We start from the raw sequence: 20,317 nt of genomic DNA on the forward strand, positions 1-20,317 counted from the left end.
CGTTACAGCAATGAGAAGGGGCATTGCAGATGTTGATGGCAAGCTAGCAAGATTACGGGCTTCTGTTGGAGGGCAATTTTCATCTAGGGATGGGTGCCAGGCGGATGGGTTTGCCCTGCAGGGCACACTGCCATGTGGTCTAGGTGTGTCCTCTACCTCCGTTTTCAAAGGGATGCTCCCTCAAAAGTTGGACTTCCAGATGTCCTAGGGAAAGACCTGGCCTTACTGCTCAGTAGCTGGTAGCTTTGAGAAGTGTGTTTCACTTCCTCATTTGTAAACATGGGCAAATAATACTTTGTATAGTTCTGAGACTTTGTCGGGATAATACATTTAAAGGGTTTAGCACAGAGCAGACAAGAAGGAAATGCTTATCCTTACTGTATTTCCCCTAATATCTGACCTCACCGTTAATTAAGCAGTGACACTGCTTCTTCTCTTGCAGGTAGGAGGCGTGCAGTCTTTGGGGGGAACAGGTGCACTTCGAATCGGAGCCGAGTTCTTAGCTCGATGGTACAACGGAACGAACAACAAGGACACGCCCGTCTACGTATCCTCACCAACCTGGGGTGAGTCCTGTAGCTGTAGCAAGAGAAGAAACAGAGAAGCCGGGGAGAATTATCCTCATGATTCTCATTGCATACGCTGAAAATGTAACCCAGCCCTGGATCACCTGACATTTGGGAATGGCTTGAGCAGTGGATTATGGCAGTACACGAGTAACCTGACACTTACCTTCAGATTAGGGATCCTTTGTCCCAGGACTCTTGGTGAACGTGTATGTTAGTGTATATTGAACCTTCCCAGAGGAGGGAGGGCCCTCTGTAAGGCAGCATGACTGTGACTCATCGAACTTGTTCCTGGTTACAGTCCTTCCTCTCAGCCTTAACCCCTCACCTCAGTGTCTGTCACCCAGTAGACTTTGAGCCTGCGAGGACCCTGGAAGGTGATTTGCATCCTTTCTAATTAAGCCTCCTTGTGTTTGTGCAACATGTAATGTTTTATCCCTTTGCTTGCAGAGAATCATAACGGTGTCTTTACTGCCGCTGGATTTAAAGACATTCGGTCCTATCACTACTGGGATGCAGCGAAGAGAGGACTCGACCTCCAGGGTTTCCTGAATGATCTGGAGGTGGGTGATTAGAAGAAAAAGTAGAAGAAATGCTATGGTGTCAGGAGGAGCAGGGAAAGGTCTTTGGATCAGTTGATAAATGAGAAAGTCTGGGACATCCTACCCAAATCGATGGTGGTTTCTGAAATGGCACATAGGAGGGAATGCCTGCCCTGTGTACCCCAGACTCTGTCCCCCATTCTTGCTGCTGGAAGAGCTGACATAGCTTCCTCCTCCTCAGAAAGCTCCAGAGTTCTCCATCTTTGTCCTCCATGCCTGTGCACACAACCCAACTGGGACAGACCCAACTCCAGAGCAGTGGAAGCAGATCGCCTCCGTCATGAAGGTAACAACTGCCTTTTCAGCACATCTCCTAAACATAGTGTGTATTAATGTTTGATGTATTCAGAAATAATATCTGTTTACTGAAGAATCTGGAAAATGGAGAAAAGCCCAAAGAAGAAAATAAATACTAACTGTAAATTCTGTTACCCAAAGAAAGCCACTATTAATATTTCAGTATACAGAATGTTGGTTTCTCTCCTTTTTTTCCTTTCTTTCTTTTTTTTTTCAGCGTAGTTATACATACACATATATTTATTTTACAAAGATGGGATCTTTTTGTCTATACTGTTTTGTAACATATTTTGTCTTTGATTTGAACTCCTTTACGTATCATTAAATGTTTTGTTGTTTTCTGTGCATGGATTATATCACATTAGGGATTTGATTAAATCAATTGATGGCCATTTAGAGCTCAGATTTCTTACTCCTGTGAACAATGATATAATAAACATCCTTTTAATTATTTCTTTGGGATAACTTTCTACTTTGGAATTTCTAGCTCAAAGTGTGTATGTTCCTCATGAACGTGTTTAAAGAATGCTTCTTAAGAAACTATTATGTGCCAGGTGCCACGGGGATACAATAGTGAACAGAGCAGAGGTGGTCTGGCCCTTAAAGAGCATACAGCCTGTTTGGGGACACAGCCACGTACTGTGAGACAGCTGTGTTGATGGGGTCATAGGGAGGCACATAGCCCAGACTTTGGGGAGTGTGTGTGTGTGTGTGTGTGTGTGTGTGTGTGTGTGTGTGTGTGTATGTGTGTGTGTATGGTAGTAGATGAAGCCTTCTGCTCCTGAAAGAGGTGGCTTCCACATTGAGACTTGAAGGATGAGGACAGGCTGGAGCTGGCAGGGAAGGAATGTTCACTGCAGAGGGAAGAGTATGGTCAAAAGCCGATGGCAGAGGTCACGGTCCATTTAAGGAAGTGAAGGTAATTCTTGGTATGGGCCAGAGTTCCAGGGGAGGAGGGGAGTGTGAGTGATGAGGCTGGAGAGGTAAATGGGGGCCAGGTCCTGTGCCGAGGCATCCGACTTTATTATGAGGGCAGTGGGGAGCCCCTGGAAATCTGATGTCATGAGTGATGTGATCAGATGTGCCCTGTTGGCGAAGCAGCATCGTGACACTCTAGAACAATATACTTAAAAAAAAAAAGAGGCTTACTGAAGTTGTTACATTTGTTGGTTGGTATTTAGTTGAACCGAGAAGCAGGTGTAAAGTAGAGACGGATGCAGGAAGGAAAGAAGTAGGAGGAATAAACAGTGTGAGAAATTCCTTCCAGGTGCCAGTTGGGGAAGGAAGGCCGGTGTCTGAGGTCGGTTCCAGGAGGATTTCCTGCCCTGACTCGGTCTCCTTCCTCGCAGCGCCGGTTTCTGTTCCCCTTCTTTGACTCAGCCTATCAGGGCTTCGCATCTGGCAACCTGGAGAAAGACGCCTGGGCCATTCGCTATTTTGTGTCTGAAGGGTTCGAGCTCTTCTGTGCCCAGTCCTTCTCCAAGAACTTCGGGCTCTACAGTGAGTGCTCTCCTGAGTTACAGCCCAGCCGCCCCAGCCCTGCCCCCACCACGGCCTCAAGGCTGATTTCTCATCCCTCTTTTTAGATGAACGAGTGGGGAATCTGACCGTGGTTGCAAAAGAACCGGATAGCATCCTGCGGATCCTTTCCCAGATGGAGAAGATCGTGCGAGTTACGTGGTCCAATCCCCCCGCTCAGGGAGCGCGAATCGTGGCCTGCACCCTCTCTGACCCTGAGCTCTTTAAGGAATGGTAAGGGGCTCAACGTCCAATGGACGACGGGTGGGGAGGCAGAACAGCGATTGTCCCACTACATTGAACTGTCTCTTCCTTTATTTTGGTGGAGGCAGGACAAAATTGCTTGAATCTCTGTGTCAGATATTTCTGTCAAATAGGGCTGCCACCTACTCACCTGTGTGTAACACGACACTGGGAACATAGGAGGGAAGCACTCAGTGAATCAGTGAAGGGGAGTTTCCCCCACTCTCCTGCTGCGCAGACTTCCTCCCCTTAAAGTTGGGAAATACAGGGAGGAATTTCTCATAGAATAGACTGTCCAGCTTCAAGTTAGTGCAGCAATTTTGGGGCTCTTCATTCTTATCTAATTTATATATATCTTATTTTTAAGCAGAGTAATTTTTGTGTAGTAGCTAAATCTGTACTCTGTACTTAATTAGGCCTGATAAAATATATTACCCTGCCTCGATCAGCACCTAGGTGAAGTCTGAGTTAAAACATAAGTGGAGGGGGCAGAGTATAGCTCAGTGGTAGAGCATGTACTTAGCATGCACACGGTCCTGGATTCAATCACCAGTACCCCTGTTAAAAAATAAATAAACCTAAATTATCTACCCCCCTCCAAAAAAAATCTTAAAAACAAACAACACACATAAATGGTATTACAGCCAGTATACCTAAGACTAGCTATGAACTCCATCAGTACGTAGAGCCCTTTCCTTCTGCCTGGTAAGTCTGTCTCTTCTGGTCTCCTTATCCACCCATCCATATACCATAACAGGCAGGTTGTGATCCTGTTTTCAGCTTATAGATTAAATTGCATTTTAAAACTTTGTATGTTTTCATGTACCATTTCTCCTGTCTGGATTGGTATTCATATTGCTGCCCACTCAGGACAGGTAATGTGAAGACAATGGCTGAACGCATTCTGACCATGAGATCTGAGCTCAGGGCACGGTTAGAAGCCCTCAGGACCCCTGGAACCTGGAACCACATCACGGATCAGATTGGAATGTTCAGCTTCACCGGGTTGAACCGTAAGTGGCCCCACCACCTCAAACGCTCACCGTCGGACAGCACTGCTCTCAGATAGTGTTCTTGTCGCCCAGTTGGTCAGCTCTTACTTAGGAACAGAACAAGTTAGGTGTTCTCTGTGTGTCCCATCCATCTCCTGGACCCCGTGAATCTCAGAAGAGCTTTGTTGTGGTCTCCCCTCCTGACCCATAACTCAGATATTTTCAGTTTTGTGGGCTGGGAATTGACTGAGCCAGTTGGAAAGTTAACAGGATTTGTAGCTTGGAGCCTTGATTTATGAAACATTTTTATAAATGTACCTTTTGGCTTTTCTTTAATCTTAAGTATAAATACTACATATGATTATTATCTAGGGACCTTATTTCTTAATAAGTCTTTCCTAGTCTCCAAGCATTGCCTTCAAAAAGGGGTTACAAAATTCTCTCTTCATTTCCTAAATAAGAACTTAGATTGGTAGTTGGAATTAAAAGCCGAATGAAAGTCTAGCGGGCAGCCAGCCATGCATGATCTTGGCCAGGTGCACCAGTGACTGGCCATCCCTTCTGTTGATAGGGGTTCATTTATTTAATAAGTAAATCTTGAGCATCTCAAGCCAAGCCACTGGTCGCATGGTGCAGATGTGGCCACTCGCTTGTGTGTGGAGCTTGTGTCCGAGTGGCTCTGGGGACAAATGCGTGCCTTTTGGTAGTAAGTAGAACATCAGAGGCGCTGTGAGGTACTAAAACCGGGGCTATCAGAGTGCCTGTCTGAAGTGGGCTCAGAAAAAGCCAAAAGAAATAAATATAAATAAGAAAAGTGGTAGAGATTGTGTATTGTAGACCCACTGAAATACTGTGGGGTAAAATGAGGCTACCCAAGAAAGGAAAGGGATAGCTCAGTTAGCCATAGGTGTCCTCCGATTCTAGAAGAGGGAATTAGTCACTTGATTAAGGAAAGCCAACCTTATACAATTTTTAAGATATTAAACGTAATAGAAATGGTGTTTAGTAGTAATATTCTGAAAGTTCACAAGGTGGGGCTATCTTCCCATAAAATAGTCATATCGTCCCCCTCTCCAGAGTAGGAAATTAGTTTTATTATGAATTGAAAAGTGGTGAGAATAGATCTGGGTTTATAACATAAAGTTATATTTTTAGAACTTGGCACCATTTACCTTTTTAAAAACAGATTTTTTTTCATCCCAACATTTAGGAAAAATTTTAAACGCACAGAAAAGTTGGAGGAATTGTACAGTGAACCCCACGTGCTCACCTAGTTTCTACAATTCTCATGTTACAGTACTTCTTTTATTACATTTTATCTATAAAAACAGGGGCTTTCATCCTGAAATGATATCTTGGAAATTATGGGTGTGTATATTGGCCTTTTCCTAGGGAAAAAGTCCCTAACTTTTACTAGCTTCTCAATGGTGAGTCTCCCCTCCCGAGAAAAGTAGAAAAGTTTCATTTCTATTTAAAAAAACAGCGTGGGAGTCCTGTAACCACATCATCTGCCTCTGGGCCACAGGATTTACAAGTGTGCTGTGCCCATGCCTTTGTTGGTGTGCGAAGTTAGGCGCTAGCTCCACGATGGCTGTAATTCACACAGTTAAAGCTGGTCAAGGCTGCTTCTGAAGGTGGCTTTGTTTGGAGGGGCCACTGGTAGCACTGAGTACAGGTTTTTCACCTCCGTACAGAGGCAACATAGAGCCCTGGCTAAGAGCTCAGACTCAGGAGTTCCTCTGCCTGCCTTAAAATCCCAGGTCCACCACTGACCAGCTGTGTGACCTTGGGAGGGCCACTGACATCTGTAAAATAGGGATGATCAGATTATTGTCAAGATTAACTGAGCTAATACAAAGTGCTTAGAACACTGCCTAGCACATAGTGTTTGCTCCTCTGATGATTATAATTTTATTACCGTCTTAGTCTGCTTGCGCTGCTATAACAAAATGCCACAGACTGGGTGGCTTAAATAACACAAATTTACTTCTCACAGTTCTAGAGGCTGGGAAGTCTGAGATCAAGGTACCAGCATCATCCGGTTCTGGTGGAAGCTCTCTTCCTAGCTTGCAAATGGCTGTCTTCTTGCTGTATCTTTCCATGGTGGGGGGTGGGGGGAAGAGAGACAGACAGAACGTGTGGGCTCATGCAAGCTCTCTTATCTCCTCTAAAAAGGGCACTACTCCCATCGTGCGTGCTTACCCTCATGACCTCATCTAAACCTAATTACCTGCCAAAGGCTCCACCTTCTGATACTATCGCAGTCAGGGTTAGGGTTTCAACATATTAATTTTGGAGGGACACAGACATTCAATCTATTACAATTATTATTATGCCATTTCCTCAAATTGATGGTGTCTTAAGGGTGTTAACTACTTTGGCCAAAAAGAAAAAAATATCAGCGAAAGTTCTCTCACAGCTTTGCAATAGAGCAAAAAAGCTCTAGAGATTGTGGCATAAAGGAAGGCAGGCCCTTCCCATTTCATACATGAGTGTTTCTGCAGACTCACGGGAAAGCCCTCCTGCAAGCGTGTGGATGAGACCTTAGGCGGGCCTGGTCTGAGAGGTCCCTGTTGGTTCACACACACAGCATTTATCCAGCACCTCTCATCTTGGGGCCTCGTAGAATGTATTGTGAAAAGGAGATGTCAAAGGGAAGTTGTTCTTGGTGCTCAGGGTTAAGCAAAGACGGGAAGAGATAAAGGAAGCACTTCGTAACCAGGTTTTCCTATGGACGGAATGTGCGTAAGTCTATGGGTTGTTTTGGTTGAGTTGATAGGGTGTCCTGGTGAATGTAACGTGCAAGGTGGTGTTGGGCGGTAGTCCCAGATGAAAATTCCCGTCAAGAGGAGACGTGCGTGTTAACTCTCTGGGGATTAGAGAGTTAACTCAAAAGAGTAGTTTCCAGAATCTATTGAATGTATTTCCCATTGTGTCGACTGGACAAAATAGCCCCTTTTCTTTTGCTTCTCTCTGTGCTTGGGGGAAGAAGGAAACTGTAATGGTCATGGAATCTCTGAATCTCCATTGCTTAAAGGATTCCTATGGCCCTGATTATGTATCTCTTTTGGTTTTCAACAGCCAAGCAGGTTGAATATCTGGTCAATGAAAAGCACATCTACCTTCTGCCAAGTGGTCGGATCAACATGTGTGGCTTAACCACCAAAAATCTAGATTATGTGGCCACCTCCATCCATGAAGCAGTCACCAAAATCCAGTGAAGAAACAACACCCAAACCAGCACCACCAAAGCGGCCCTGTCTCATGTGTTCCCTGCCTGCACAAACCTGGTTGTAGACATCACAACTAGATGAGAGACTACTGAGGGGCAGAAGAAGGCTGCTCTGGTGAGATGGCTTCTGTTTCAGTTGGCCCTGCAGGAAGAGAACATCTCTTAAAAAGAAATGGGGGCCTGGGATGAGAGCCCTTTTGGAGGCCAGAGCAAATTAAGGCTTTTATTTGAGAAGAATAAAGAGGTACTTTGATCATGAGATGTAGATGTCTTGCCCCCTCGCTAGAAGCTGGAGTCTTGCCCATGTCACTCATGTGCTTCTGTGTGTGCCTTTACTCTGTACAAAGTCTAGTCCCAAAGGTCAAGTTGTCTAAAGAGCCAAGTGTGATTGTGGGTATTGGCTGTGTCATTAAAACTCGTCATCTTGACCCAGCGCATCTGTCTTCCTCTTTCCGCATGGTTGTGTCCCTAGCCCTAAGCTTAATTCTTTAGGGCAACCAAGGTAAGAAGTATATTTATATCTCACCCACACATTTAACTGAACTGAGTTTCACAAAACAGTATTTCTCCTTGCTGTGTGTAGTGCATTCTGACACTTTCTATTCTATTCTGTTATGTTATATTTCACTAAAGAAATAAAAGTGCTGATTGAGACCCATGGACTTGATTTTGTGATCCACTAATGGGTTGTAGCCCCATGGTTTAAAACGAATGCTATAATGGGATTTACCAGTTGCCAAAGAAAAACTAAAATGTATTCTTGCAGCACACCTCCCTTTGGTGAACTCACTGTACCACAGCCCTTTGTCAGCTTTGTGGGCTTGTCCTTCGGAGACCAGCCGTCTTCTTACACTGCTTAAGAAACTGGACTTCACGGATTCATGGAAGGGTTGACATCACTCAGGGTGATTCTAGAACACAGCCCCTCCTGCTGCAGTCGGAGTACCTCCTAGTCTGTTGAAATAATTAGAGCCACTTAAACATAGATCACATTTTCCAAGGAGTCCAAGGGATTTTCCAAATAACAGTTTTGTAGAACTTGAATCTTACTTAAAACAAGAGGGCTACTACTTGGAGTTTTAAAATAGTGAAAAATAATTCCTTTTATCTGCCCCATTCTAGGATGCCTCTGATCTGAGTTGTCATAAAATCCTACAGAGTTGAGGGACGATGGGGTCTTAGAAGTCAGCAACTCCAGCCTCTCTCCCCCAGTGACTAGTCTCTTCTGTGTTGTCCCTGACTCATCACTTTCACCTGGGGTGGGGGTGGGGGTTGGTTCTTTCAATACTTGGTGAAGCACCCCATTCTACAGATGGAGCACCTTCCTTAAAGAGACCCTCTACCTTGATCCAGAATTCAGTCACCATCTGTCCTGCTCCCCCGCCCCCCTCCCTTTAAATCACAGACACTAAGTCTACTGGCGCTTTTAACTGATGGCCTTTCAAATATTTGAGAGCAGCAGTTGTTATTCCTTGTTTTTGCTTTTCCGTGTGAAGCCCCTCCCTCCTCCCATCCTTCAGGGTCTCCTCACAGATTTGGTTTCCAGATCCTTCTCCCAGCCGGATCCCCAGCAGTCCTTCAGATAACACTGCGCAGGTGTGTGACAGCCTCGTGGATGGGAGCGGAGGTGAAGTGATGTGATGGCCTCACACTCATCGCTTCTTTACCTTCCACTCTAGTTTTCTACCAGTGTTTGTTCTCCTTCCTATTTAAAGATGCTTGCCGTTCCTAAGGGAAGACAGGCAAAACAGCTGTCGAATGATTCCGCCTTCTGTCCTCCCCAGGCACAGCTTTACACCTTGGATTCTCAGCAAGGGTGATGGTTCCTCCAAGGGGCAACAGTTGGTTCTTGGGGGCAAAGAAGGTCTAAGATATTAAAATATTAAAATGGCTTGTCTTCCAAAGCACAGTCCTACCTGACAAAATCTTATTTCTGGGTATTTAATTTCTCTTGTTGGACAGAATTTGAATTTAATTTTTCTCTTCAGGGGGATTGCTAATTAAAACCGGTCAAAAACACTTGCTTAGACCAAAGTATCCCTACCAAAGTGCTAAAATGTTTTTAGTAATTTAAAAAAGCCCCAATCTCAATGGGAACCTGGCTTTCTTGCGTATATTTTGGCCAGTGTTCCCCGCAGCGTTTTCTACTTTCCCACGACTGTTCACATGCAAAGGGGCATCTGGGCAAGTCTGGGAAAAGCTGGGCCTAGCAAGTTAGGAAGGTTTCTTTACTGCAGGACTTCTCAGTGCGTCTCAGAGGCTGGCGCACACTGTGAACTTCACAGCCACTTCCTGGCTGAGGAACCTTGGGCAGTTCATCTCCCTGTTCACAGCCCATTTCACAGTCTGGAAAACAAAGACAGGCTGTAAAGCCACCTTCCCCGAGTGGTTTTGAGAAAGAAATGAACTAATAGATATTAGCACAAGACTTGGCACATAAAACCCTCAGCAAAATACTTGTTACTGTCATTTATTATTACTGTTAATGAAGTTAACAGCCTCTCTGGAGGCTCCTGGGAAGAATTCTAAGTCGTTCGGTGCAGGCCACTAACTGTCCTGTGTGCTAGTTAGAGAAACTGGTAGGTGTCAGAGTCCAACCTTCCACAGAGACATTAAAGGCCCCAACACCCCTTTCCACCCATCTCGCTGGCCTCTCGCTCCTGCGTTGGTTTGAAACTGACAAACAAACCCTGCCTGCTCCTGTATTCCTTTTCCAGCCTTTAGTTGGAGATCACTGGAATTGGGCCACTTTGGCTCCTCTCCAGAGGGCCTGCAGAAGCGAGCCAGTGTGACCAGCACATTATCTCAGGGGCTGTTCTGGGTCTGGCACCCCTGACCTTGAACTTGGAAGGTGCCCTCGCACATCACAGGGGTCCAACGTCATCCTCATGCTCCTTCCTTGTCTTCATTCACACTCTGGCTTCTCATCTGGGTTTTACTTTCCATTTCTGGCATTCGTACCTGCAAAATCTTACCTACCTCACATCCAAAGCAGAGCACCAGGGCTTTCCTGTAACCTTCCCTGCAACCTCACACCTGGGCCCGAGAGGTGTGCCGCTTCAGGCAGCTGGGCCTTGGGTGGGACAGTTAACGTGTACACCACCTGCCCTGCATCTCAAATGAAACCACTTCGGAACTCTGAGATGCTAGGGCAAGGAAAACAGCCATGTTCCAGGAAAAGCATTTTTATTTTATTTAAAAATTATTTACAATTTTTTGAGCCTTCATAAATGCTTTAAATTTCTCTCTTTTTTTAACCTGAAGAAAATCTTAGGTTGGGAAGGGGAATAGGGAGGGGAGTGGTGAAAAGCTCCTTAGGGATTTTGTGAAGGGATGGATGTAACGCAACAGCAGTGGCCTGAGTCCAATGGCCTAAGGGGTAGGTGAGCCCCTAAAGGAAGGTGAGCCAGGCCGGCCCCCTTGGGCCAGTGGCCAGCTGGGCAAGAAGACTGCATGATGGCAGTCCTTGCTTGAAACTCACCGTCCACCAGTTTGAGTCTGAGGCACCCAGCACCGAGGGCTGACACTTCGCCTGTTTCTAAGCAGGCAAGAGTAGGTGTTGGGGGTGGGTGGTAGCTGTGAGTTGTCTAAGAGAAGTCATGCACTGCTGAGCCTCAGGCAGAGCCAGGCAAGGGATGTGAAGTCAATAATACACTGCTAAAAAAGGCATCTCCAGCGAGAAAGTCTATTTCCACATGCTGTGCCCCTCCTGTCTGCAACACCTGCTCTGTTTTGGTGGGGAAGGGGGGCCAAGTTACATGGGGTGTAGGTTGTACAGTACTCTAGGGTGTGCCATGAATTTCTGATAACTTCCACTTGGTGGGTGCCACCTTCCCCCATCGATTTGATGGACACTTGAGAAGACCACTTATAAAATCTGTCTTGAACTACCCAGTATTCACTTCACTCTGCATTGCAGAAACTTTGGGCTGAATGTTCCACTAGTTAAATTAGTGGGTTTTAACACTTTGTGGGTCAGAGACCTTTGAGAATCGCATGAAAGATTTAGCCCTCTGGAAAACACACATAAGAACACAGACACTAAATTCTGACAGAGTTAGGGGTTTCCTAGACCCTCTGAAGTCCAACAATGGACCCCCTGGAGCGATGGACCCCAAATTAAGAACCCCTGAGTTAAAGGTTCCCATGGGTAAGCATTTTCCTTTGAGCCGCAACCAACCCAGAGGAATTAGCAGCCTCCCCGATCCCCATGTGATTATTGATTGACTGGATGTGGGGACTTACAGGTAATGATTTTGGAGGAAGGAGAGGGAAGCCTGGATGGTATGCCCAGAGAAAAGTGAGGGAATGGTTTGGAGATTCAGCAGGCATCTCTGGATCACTGGATTCCTGATCCAGGGAACCCAAGGGATGGGAGATACATCAGAAAGGGAGACAGGTGTCCCAAAGACAACCTTTACCTACTTCCACATTTTCCCTAAGGCTAGCTGTGTGGTTCCAGATCAGAAAGTTTACTCAAGTAAGTATGTGCAATCATCCTGCCATCTGGTGGCTACGCTTGGAATTGCATCTGCCCCAATATCCAGGTGAAAAGCCAGAGATCTGCTAAGATTTTGGAATAAAGTACACTTAGCTGACTTGCTGGAATGGAGTAAGGAGTGGGGTTGGGATGCGGGGAATAGATGAAAAAGAAGAGTGATTCTTCAACGTTCCTGTGTAACACACACTGAAGTCCCGTGAGAGCTTGCATCCTCCTGGCCAACTTGGGCACTCTTTGGCTTGTCATGGCTAAAAACTTTTCCACATAATTTTTCTTTTCAACTTAGAACCTGAAGTTCCATCTCTGGCTCCCATTTGGGTCTCTCTGCCCTCTGTTCCTCCTCTTCCGGAGCAGATTTATTGATGGATTGATAACTGCTGATTGGGAGCCAAAACAGATACGTCCCTGGGAAATACAGTGACCCGAGGTTCCACCTCACGCTCTCTCTGTTCCAGCTGAGACACACCCCCCAGGCTGCTGGAAGCCTTATCTAACAGGAAACTGGTCACTGACAGTTTTCTGTACTGTAGCTTCACATGCCAGCATGGCTGAGTCCCACTGCTCAGAAGTTCTGGAGGAATTTTTGGTGCATCTCCTGAACTAACCTTCCCATCTGCTGCTCCAGCCGCCTATGTGCCTGTCTGCCAGTGGCACCTTTTGACATAAGCTAAGCATGAATTATGGCACCAGGGGACACCAAAGAACAAAAAGAACATCAGGGGGCCCAGAGTGGTTTTATCAGCTGGCAGTCATTTCTTCTCCAGTCCCAGACCGTGCTGTGGACAAGACCATTTCTAGCAACGTTCCACTGGAGGCACCTCCTTCCGTTACGGCCATGGCAAGGCTCTGCGTCAAACTGGAGGCAATGAGGGGAAAATCCTGCCAAACTGACAGCTAAGGGTGAAGAGGAAAGCAGAACACTCTGTCACCTGTGGCAGGCCTTGGGGAGAAGAAGATGATGGGAGGATGGGTTCTCCCCAAAGTGCTGGAATCTCACGCACCCCGGCCTGTCATGTGATGAGAGGCGTTAAGTTGGAGTTTTCCTCAGAGGTTCTCTCTCCATCTGGTGACCTCTTCCTTTTTCGACCACCTGAAAAACAGTTTGCAGGGATCACTCTGTAAGCCTGGGAGGACATTCATACTCTTAGTGGTCCAAGTGCTCTTCAAAATAGAAGCAGAAACGGGGACAAACCCCTTGATAGTTTGGCAGGAAGTAATCTGCGTTGTCTCCTGGTGCTGACATCAGCATATTTGCATCTTGAAGGATTACAATGCACCTTCTACCTGAGATGACATCTCCAAAAATGCCACACACCCAGGCTAATGCCAATGGAGTGGCAGTTTCCTGGAGAGGAATGCGTGGGGCCCACTTAACGCCTCAGGATAATCCCTCCCCATCCCCTGTAGGCCCGGCTGGAATGACTGCCAGACACCCTCTGAGAGAGTACTGGTCTCACAGCCTTTGATGTCCCTGAGCCGGGGTGCTAGGAGTAGCTGGGAGCCATCCCCAGGGACCTACATTCTCTAGATCGGAAGCAACTTCCCTTCTGCATTGGGGCACGTGGAAGTAATTACATAACTGTTCTCAAGATGTGTTCTCAAGAACACACTCTCTTCCTGACTCTGTTGTTTTTAGGGAGGAGTATTTTCCACTTTTTTCTCTCTGCCATTGACTTCCTTCTACGGAGGATACTGCTTTCTTTTTTATGGAGTCTCCTGAACACAACTTACTTCTTTAAAGGCCTGGAGACTAAATATTATAGGTTTTGCAGGCCATTTGGTCCCTGTTGCAACTAATCAACTGCCGTTGTGGCTGCAGATAACAAGGGGGTCGATGACCCAATGAGTCTTTATTTCTAAGAACACGCAGGGGAGGGTGGCCAGAATTTGGACTATGGCCACGGTTTGCAGACTCTTGTCCTAGATGACCACCAACTGAATGGGACAGATCCCCAGACTATCAAGGGTGCAGCTCCGGCCAAAGCCCTATTATAGACTTCCACGACTGTACCTCATTAGCGTTCCCCAAAGGAGTCAATGGTTTCTCTTACTAACCAGCTGGTGGGTGGCTTTCATCTGGGTGAAAAGCTACTCACTCAAGGTTCTCAGCAACTTCTTGCCCATGGTTTCCTCGAAGTCACTACTGCAGGGGCTGGTCTCTGTGTCCAGGTTGATATGACAACATTCACTATCTGATGCTGAGAGAAAAGAAGAAGACAAGCCTTTCCACCTACACACCCAGAGATCTAGGTAGGCTGTTTTTGGATGATGTTCCTTAGCAGGTGAAAGATCAAAACCAGAGCCAAGGCAGTGATGGCTGTGACACGGGAGGGATGCCAAAGCCAAAGGCTCTAATTAGTTACAAGAGGCATCTTAGTGCCACAAAAGGAACAAAGAGACAGAGAATAAGAGTGGGAATCCAACTCTCCAAACACTGGCAGGAGAGGACAAGAAGATCTCCACTCAGTATCTGCCAGACAAAAAGCATCTTTGGGGACAGGTTGGCTGGTGTCTCCTTCCTCGACATGCAGAGATCCTGGAAAATCACAGGGCTCAGATCTCAGTAACAATTACACACATGTCCTCTCTTCTCCCACAAGATCCAGGGGGGATTTAGGGAGCCACCAAGTTTCAGAGCCGGGAAGGGACCCGGGCTTTTATTGCCAGTGCTTGTGAAGCTCACCGGGGAGGGAGGCAAAGCAGGTGGTGGACACTGCACCGCACCCGAAGCCATGAGGCTGAGCCCGCCTGTAATGCGGTCTGTGACCCTGGCAAGTCACTTTCCTTCTCCAGGCCTGGGGTCCTCACGTGTCAGACGGGAGGATGGACTAGATGATCTCCTCCATTTTCATTCATTTGATACAACTTCTTGCTACATGCTTTAGCTACAAAAATCAGTATGTGCAGGATAAAAAGCATCAGTTCTAAATCTGAGTCCTGAAATGGTGATTATGCATGTCCCAGATTTTCTGAGTTAGCCACAAGTTCAAGCATGTCCCACTGACTTCAAAAATCTACACACACTTGTCAGGTCATTGCTCTGGACTTGAGGGGTCTCAGATTATGGACTGGGGCAGGTCCGGAAGGTCAGGTAGGGTGAGTGCTGGCATGGGGGTGGATGTAGGGGGCAGCTGAGTGCCTGGGGAAGTCTAGCTCAGTGAGGCAAGCACAGAAGGCTCTCAGGACCAGTGGGACACTGGGAACTCGGAGCAACACCACTCTCAAGACAAGCAGTCAATGTCTCCGAGGGAGGTGATATGATCTCGGACCTCAGGACAGATCTTACAGATCACTGCTAGTCTCTAGGCCCAAAGGAAGGAGCCCTGTCAGTAAGAGTGATGGCTGACCTCAGTTTTCTAGTCTTTACATTAGGCCTAATAATAAGGACCTAATGTTTAGAGAGCATAGTACCGAGCACTGTGATGTGCCCTCCTATAGATGTTAGCTCATTTATGCTCAAAGCTACCTCATGAGCTAGCCACCATGACTTATATCCACTAGCATAAGGAAACGTATCTATTAAGATAAAGAAACCAAGACTTAGGTTAAAGTGACCTGCCTCAAGTTGCACAGTTCTTAAATGGAGAGGCCAGGTCTGAATCCAGGTGGAAACCTAGTTGACATGGTTCTCACACACTGTCTTCCTGGGGGAATGAGTTAAGGTGGATTTGATGCATGGTAGGTGCACAGTGTTAGTTTCCCTTTCCTGGTGGCATAAGGAGGTGGGAAGTTTTACATGGGGGCTGGGGTCCCAGATTTCCCTCACCCAGCTCGCCCTGGGCCAACCCAGCACCCAGTGGCCTTGACCTCCACCTTGCTCCTGTGGGGCCCAGTTTCCCTCCCTGACCTGCTTTCATAGGAACAGCTGCAGGAGACAGTGAGAGCTGCTGTGTGCTCTGCTCCTCGAGGTCTGTCATTTCCTCCTGGGTGAAGGCCATCTCCTCCATCCTCAGGTACACGACTTCGCCGGGGCTTCTCAGCCCATCTGAGCGGCTGCCTGGGGAGGACAGTGAGTGCATCATCTCTCTGCATTGGAGGAAACCTGGGGCTCCATGAGGGCAAGAAGGCAGCTCTGGGCAGGGCTGAGGAGGAAGGTAGGACCATCCCTACCAACAGCAATCCAGCCCATCACCTGCCCAACTGACTTACACGGTAGGCTGTTCCTGTTGTGCAGGAGGGTGACAGCAGGGTCATCCTTGGGGGTCTGAGGTGTGCCCCGGGTCATGGGGGCCTTGGTGGAGTCCCCGTCAGCGAAGGCCTCCATGTCGGGGGACTGGGGGGAGCTGTCCATGTGGCAGGCAGTGAGCGCGTTCTGGTACTGCTGCCGCGTGATCTGGAAGGAAGAGGCAGAGGAGGGGCGGAAGCTCAGGAGGAGCTGGGCAGAGCCCTCCCTGGATGTGGCCTGGCTTTCTGAGTTCAGAAGCAGCCCCACTGGGGTGCTTTGGAACCCCTGGTCTCTGTGGCCCGGGATCCACGATCTGGGCCTTCCCCAAGCTGTACCAGCCCAGCAGTTAAGGGACAATGAGGGAACCCTTTGCTTATTTGCCACCAGAGTTCACTCTGTTCATTTTTATCAGTGCACCTTCTGAGACTCAGGAGAGGATGGAGGGCATCTTCCATTATAGGTGGCTGCCCAAGGGGAAATTGAAAACACAGGCTTATACTATTGTCAAGGGCCCTCTTCCTAAGAGTCAGTGGAGACTCAACAAGAACAAGACCCCCTGCTTGTGTAGAGGGCTGAAAGAAGAAACAAACATATGAAGATCACAAACTCTGGCAAAGCCACAGATGAAGCCAGCAGGTATTACTTTTTTTCTGATGCCCTCCATAGTCACGTAGGAATCCATTTGATAAGTCCTTTAAGAAATTACTGCCAGGAAGAAGCGTCTTTCTCTAGGTGAATTATATACTTCCTTACGTCAGATGAGAAATCAAATATCCACTAGGTTTCCCTTTTTTGCTTTTATGATCAGGAAGGTCACAAATTTACCACTTACTTGCAGTAAAACTCATTTCTGATAGCCTTTTCACCAAACTGATTTGCAATTCCATTTCCATTTTTTATTGAAAACATCGTTGGATTATTTATTTGCTTTTGGAAATCACACATAGTCCTGGAAGTGCTACACATATTCCTGAGGAGACGGAACTGACCATTAGGTTTTCAGATGTTGGTGAAAACTCTGGTGCTAGTGTTACCCAGAAGAGCCTGTTTTTGCAGATGGAGGTTGGAATATGAGGATGGCACCTTCCAGCCACACAGAGCATTATGGCTTACGGAGCACTTAGAAATGTGTTACCTCCTTTGCTGGTCACAGTGTCTACATGGGGTAGGCATGAGAAGTCTTTTGATGTCCATTTAACAAACAAGAAAGTGAGGTCCAGAAAGGTGAGGGACTTGCCTAAGGTTTGACAGTTAGAGAGCCTACAGAGTCCTAGCCAGGGCACTGTCTCGTGTGGTGTGTGTTTTGCCTGGAAAGAGCTATTCATTATTTGGGGCCAGGGAGATGGAAGGTGAGGTGAGAATGTGAAAGTCCAAGTTCTCAGCGGGGAAGCTCCACAGATAAATAATGGCACCCCTTGTAATCTAGACATTTTGGTTTAAAGGGCCTTTACTCTTGCTCTCCAGGGGAAATCGTCTGAGCCTGGCTCTGCAAACGTCCCTGGCTGCATTAGATTGCCTTTCACATGCCCAAGGGAGGTTGCCTTTCACAAAACTTTTGGGGAGGTCCTTCAATAGCTGCTGTCATTTTGGGGTCGATAGGCATCAGATGACTAAAGAGAAGCTGACACATATCTGAACCAAGGTCATCACCAAAACCCAATTTTCTAATGTGCCCATGGGTTTTCTGAAGGTGAAGCTTTCTCTGGAGTCTTGCAGGTTCTCCTGGCTTAAAGGACAGGAAAATTTCCTACATGACACTTGATAAGACCAACCTCAGCCTTGATATTACCCTGTTTGGGTTCTTTTAACTAATTAGTTTAGATTTGGCTTCCATTTTGGCTAAAGAACACCAAATGACCCTTCGCTTAGAAAACACAATGTGAACACACTGCCTACTCAAGACAAAGGTTCAAGTCCCAGTTTTGCCACTTTCAAGCTGGCCGACCTTGGCCAAATCATTAACCTCTCTGAACCTATAAAACAGGCCCAGAAATAAGGAGATTATATGAGTGAATGTGTTATACAAGTGTTAGGAATGATTGTTTTAAACACATCTATATCCATCTCTTACAATTTGACTCTATAATGGGCGTACATTTCAAAGAACCGAGTCAACCTTACCATCTCATTCTGTCTATAAATGGTCCACACACACCAGGAGGTGGGGGTGGCGGAAGAAGCAGTGTCCCCGCTGCTCAGAGGTGTGACTGGAGACGCAGTGAAGGCAAGCCTAAGTCTTGGGAGAGTAAACCCTTAACCGAGAAAATAAAGCAACGAGAAAGTAGGGGAAGAAAGGTGATTCTAAGTAGGGACCAAGGAAAAAGGAAGATGAAGAAGAAAAGAAACAGTGAGTGAAGGAAAGAGAGGAGGAAGGGAGAAGGAAGGGGCTGTGTTCTGATTTGACCTTGAATGGATCTGTAAGCTTTGGGCTCTGATCAGTTGCTGTGGTCCCCAAGCTAGAAGCCTCTTGGAAGTGTTGCCAAGTGCTCTACTTTATTCAATGAATTGATTTATTTCTGGAAAGGTTCTGTTCAGGTTGTACCTTCAGTGACTGTACCACTCTCTCTTTGTTCTTAAGAAACAGTGATCTGCCCCTCCACTAACCTGGAATCAGGGATTCAGGAACTCTAACTCTCTCCTTAAGTGTTGTTATGGAGGAAAGGATGAGCTGGGAGTAAAGTACTACCTCTGGTAACAATATCTAGTAAACGTATTCCTTCTCTGTAAGGTACTGAGCTCCCTGTCACTGGAGACATGCACACAGATGGTAAACAACTGCTTGTCAATGGTGGTTCTCTAAAGAGAAGATTTGGATGGCTACAGTCAGGATCATGCATTAAAGGGAAGAAGTATGGTAGTGTGTATGTGTGTGCATGTGTGTGTGTGTAGGGGGGGGTGCTGGCCCAGGGACAGGGGTGGGGCAGATGTTGGAGGAGGGTCTGCACCACTAGTGCGTGGTTGTGTTTTACTTTTCCCGCCTTTGTGATTGCATAGCTTCTCCATGTGTCTCACAGCCTTGCATTCCTACTGCCTCCTCTTTTCAAGTTAAAAAAAAATCACAAACTAATACCTGTCAATGTGTCACCTTAAAAGAAATTGCTGAGAAGTCACCACTCTGGAAAATGTATTCAGGGAAGCAACCCCCCCCCCAACTGCATTTCCAGATTCAAGCATCACTTTTTGTCAGCTCCCTCCCCTTGTTCACCTAGGAAGACTTTTCTACCCAGCAACTACTGTCCAAGAAAAACATACTGGCTACTGTATCGAACAGCAACAGTCTGGGAGATTACATAAATGGCTCTGCCCAGTTTTGATAATCCAGCCTTGCATGGCCATAGTGTGCCCACTGCTTGCCAACAAAGAAACACTAGTCCAGCTCAGCTCCTCCGCCATGTTCCTTGAATGTATCACATTTACTTGCCCTCCATAGCCCTATTTATCATCATCCTCCCCTCATGCCATTACCTTCACCCTTCTCTTATTCTTTCTTAATTCTTAAAGGTCCAGTACGTTCTCCAGCCAATATAGTGCTTAAAAACAAAATGCCATACAATTTTGTAATCAATTATATACAACCCTGCATCGGTCACTCATTTGATTTACGTTTCTTCTCCCCAGTTATATTTCTTGAGGATGGCTCATGGTGCCTAGAACCATCATTACTGCTCAACAAACACTTACTGATTGGCATTGAGGGAATCAAACCACTGTTCAAAAGACATGTTCTTATGCTCTGTTCATTACTGTACATACAACTATTTCTTCGCAATAGCTTGAGTTCAGGTTGTTTCTTCCTTTATACTCTGACCAGCTAAGAATTCAAGCATCCTCTAAATTACAAAGGAAATGGATATCTGTTTACCTTGAAACTGACAGAAGTTAAGGGTACTCTTTGGGACATTTTGACTTAGCAGCCAATGTGTCCAGAAGTTAATCTTTCAGCCAGTGCTATGTCTCCAATCATTTTATGATGTTCTGCTTACATTTTAAATTTTCAGGTGGTTTATTCATCCCTCAAAACACGATTCTGTAATTTAGAGATTCTGCCACCAGATGGTGGTGGGGCATCTTAGCCAGTTACACAATCCAGGCTATAAGACATCTGTCAAATATTCTGAGTTTAATAATGACATTTACAGAACACATTTCAAAAAAATTCATAAGGGTTTTTTAGTACCTTTATAACTTATTACCTATTAAT

General features: G+C 46.3%; 2 protein-coding genes across 4 annotated transcripts in view; one reads left to right on the forward strand and one right to left on the reverse strand.

Moving 5' to 3' along the window:
• Positions 1-8,104, forward strand: part of GOT1 (glutamic-oxaloacetic transaminase 1) — a 29,385-nt gene extending 21,281 nt beyond the window's left edge. Inside the window, exons 3-9 of the mRNA XM_032491124.1 lie at positions 443-566; positions 1,017-1,129; positions 1,350-1,454; positions 2,815-2,965; positions 3,052-3,217; positions 4,097-4,239; positions 7,300-8,104. Of these exons, the coding sequence (XP_032347015.1) occupies positions 443-566; positions 1,017-1,129; positions 1,350-1,454; positions 2,815-2,965; positions 3,052-3,217; positions 4,097-4,239; positions 7,300-7,439 (942 nt within the window). The 3' untranslated portion in view covers positions 7,440-8,104. The remainder of the gene's footprint in view (positions 1-442; positions 567-1,016; positions 1,130-1,349; positions 1,455-2,814; positions 2,966-3,051; positions 3,218-4,096; positions 4,240-7,299) is intronic.
• Positions 8,105-9,975: 1,871 nt separating this feature from the next.
• Positions 9,976-20,317, reverse strand: part of CNNM1 (cyclin and CBS domain divalent metal cation transport mediator 1) — a 50,369-nt gene continuing 40,027 nt past the window's right edge. For 2 of the 3 annotated variants that reach the window (XM_006184648.3, XM_014559222.2), the window contains 4 exons: positions 16,101-16,284; positions 15,799-15,948; positions 14,048-14,149; positions 9,976-13,041 (listed from right to left, as the gene is read on the reverse strand). In XM_006184648.3, the coding sequence (XP_006184710.2) occupies positions 12,962-13,041; positions 14,048-14,149; positions 15,799-15,948; positions 16,101-16,284 (516 nt within the window). In that variant the 3' untranslated portion in view covers positions 9,976-12,961. Of the gene's footprint in view, positions 13,042-14,047; positions 14,150-15,798; positions 15,949-16,100; positions 16,285-20,317 lie in introns of those variants that run through there. The other variant, XM_032491125.1, reaches the window with a different exon arrangement.

Source organism: Camelus ferus, chromosome 11 (genome assembly GCF_009834535.1).
Source record: "Camelus ferus isolate YT-003-E chromosome 11, BCGSAC_Cfer_1.0, whole genome shotgun sequence".
In the NCBI taxonomy this organism is placed as follows: Eukaryota; Metazoa; Chordata; class Mammalia; order Artiodactyla; family Camelidae; genus Camelus; species Camelus ferus.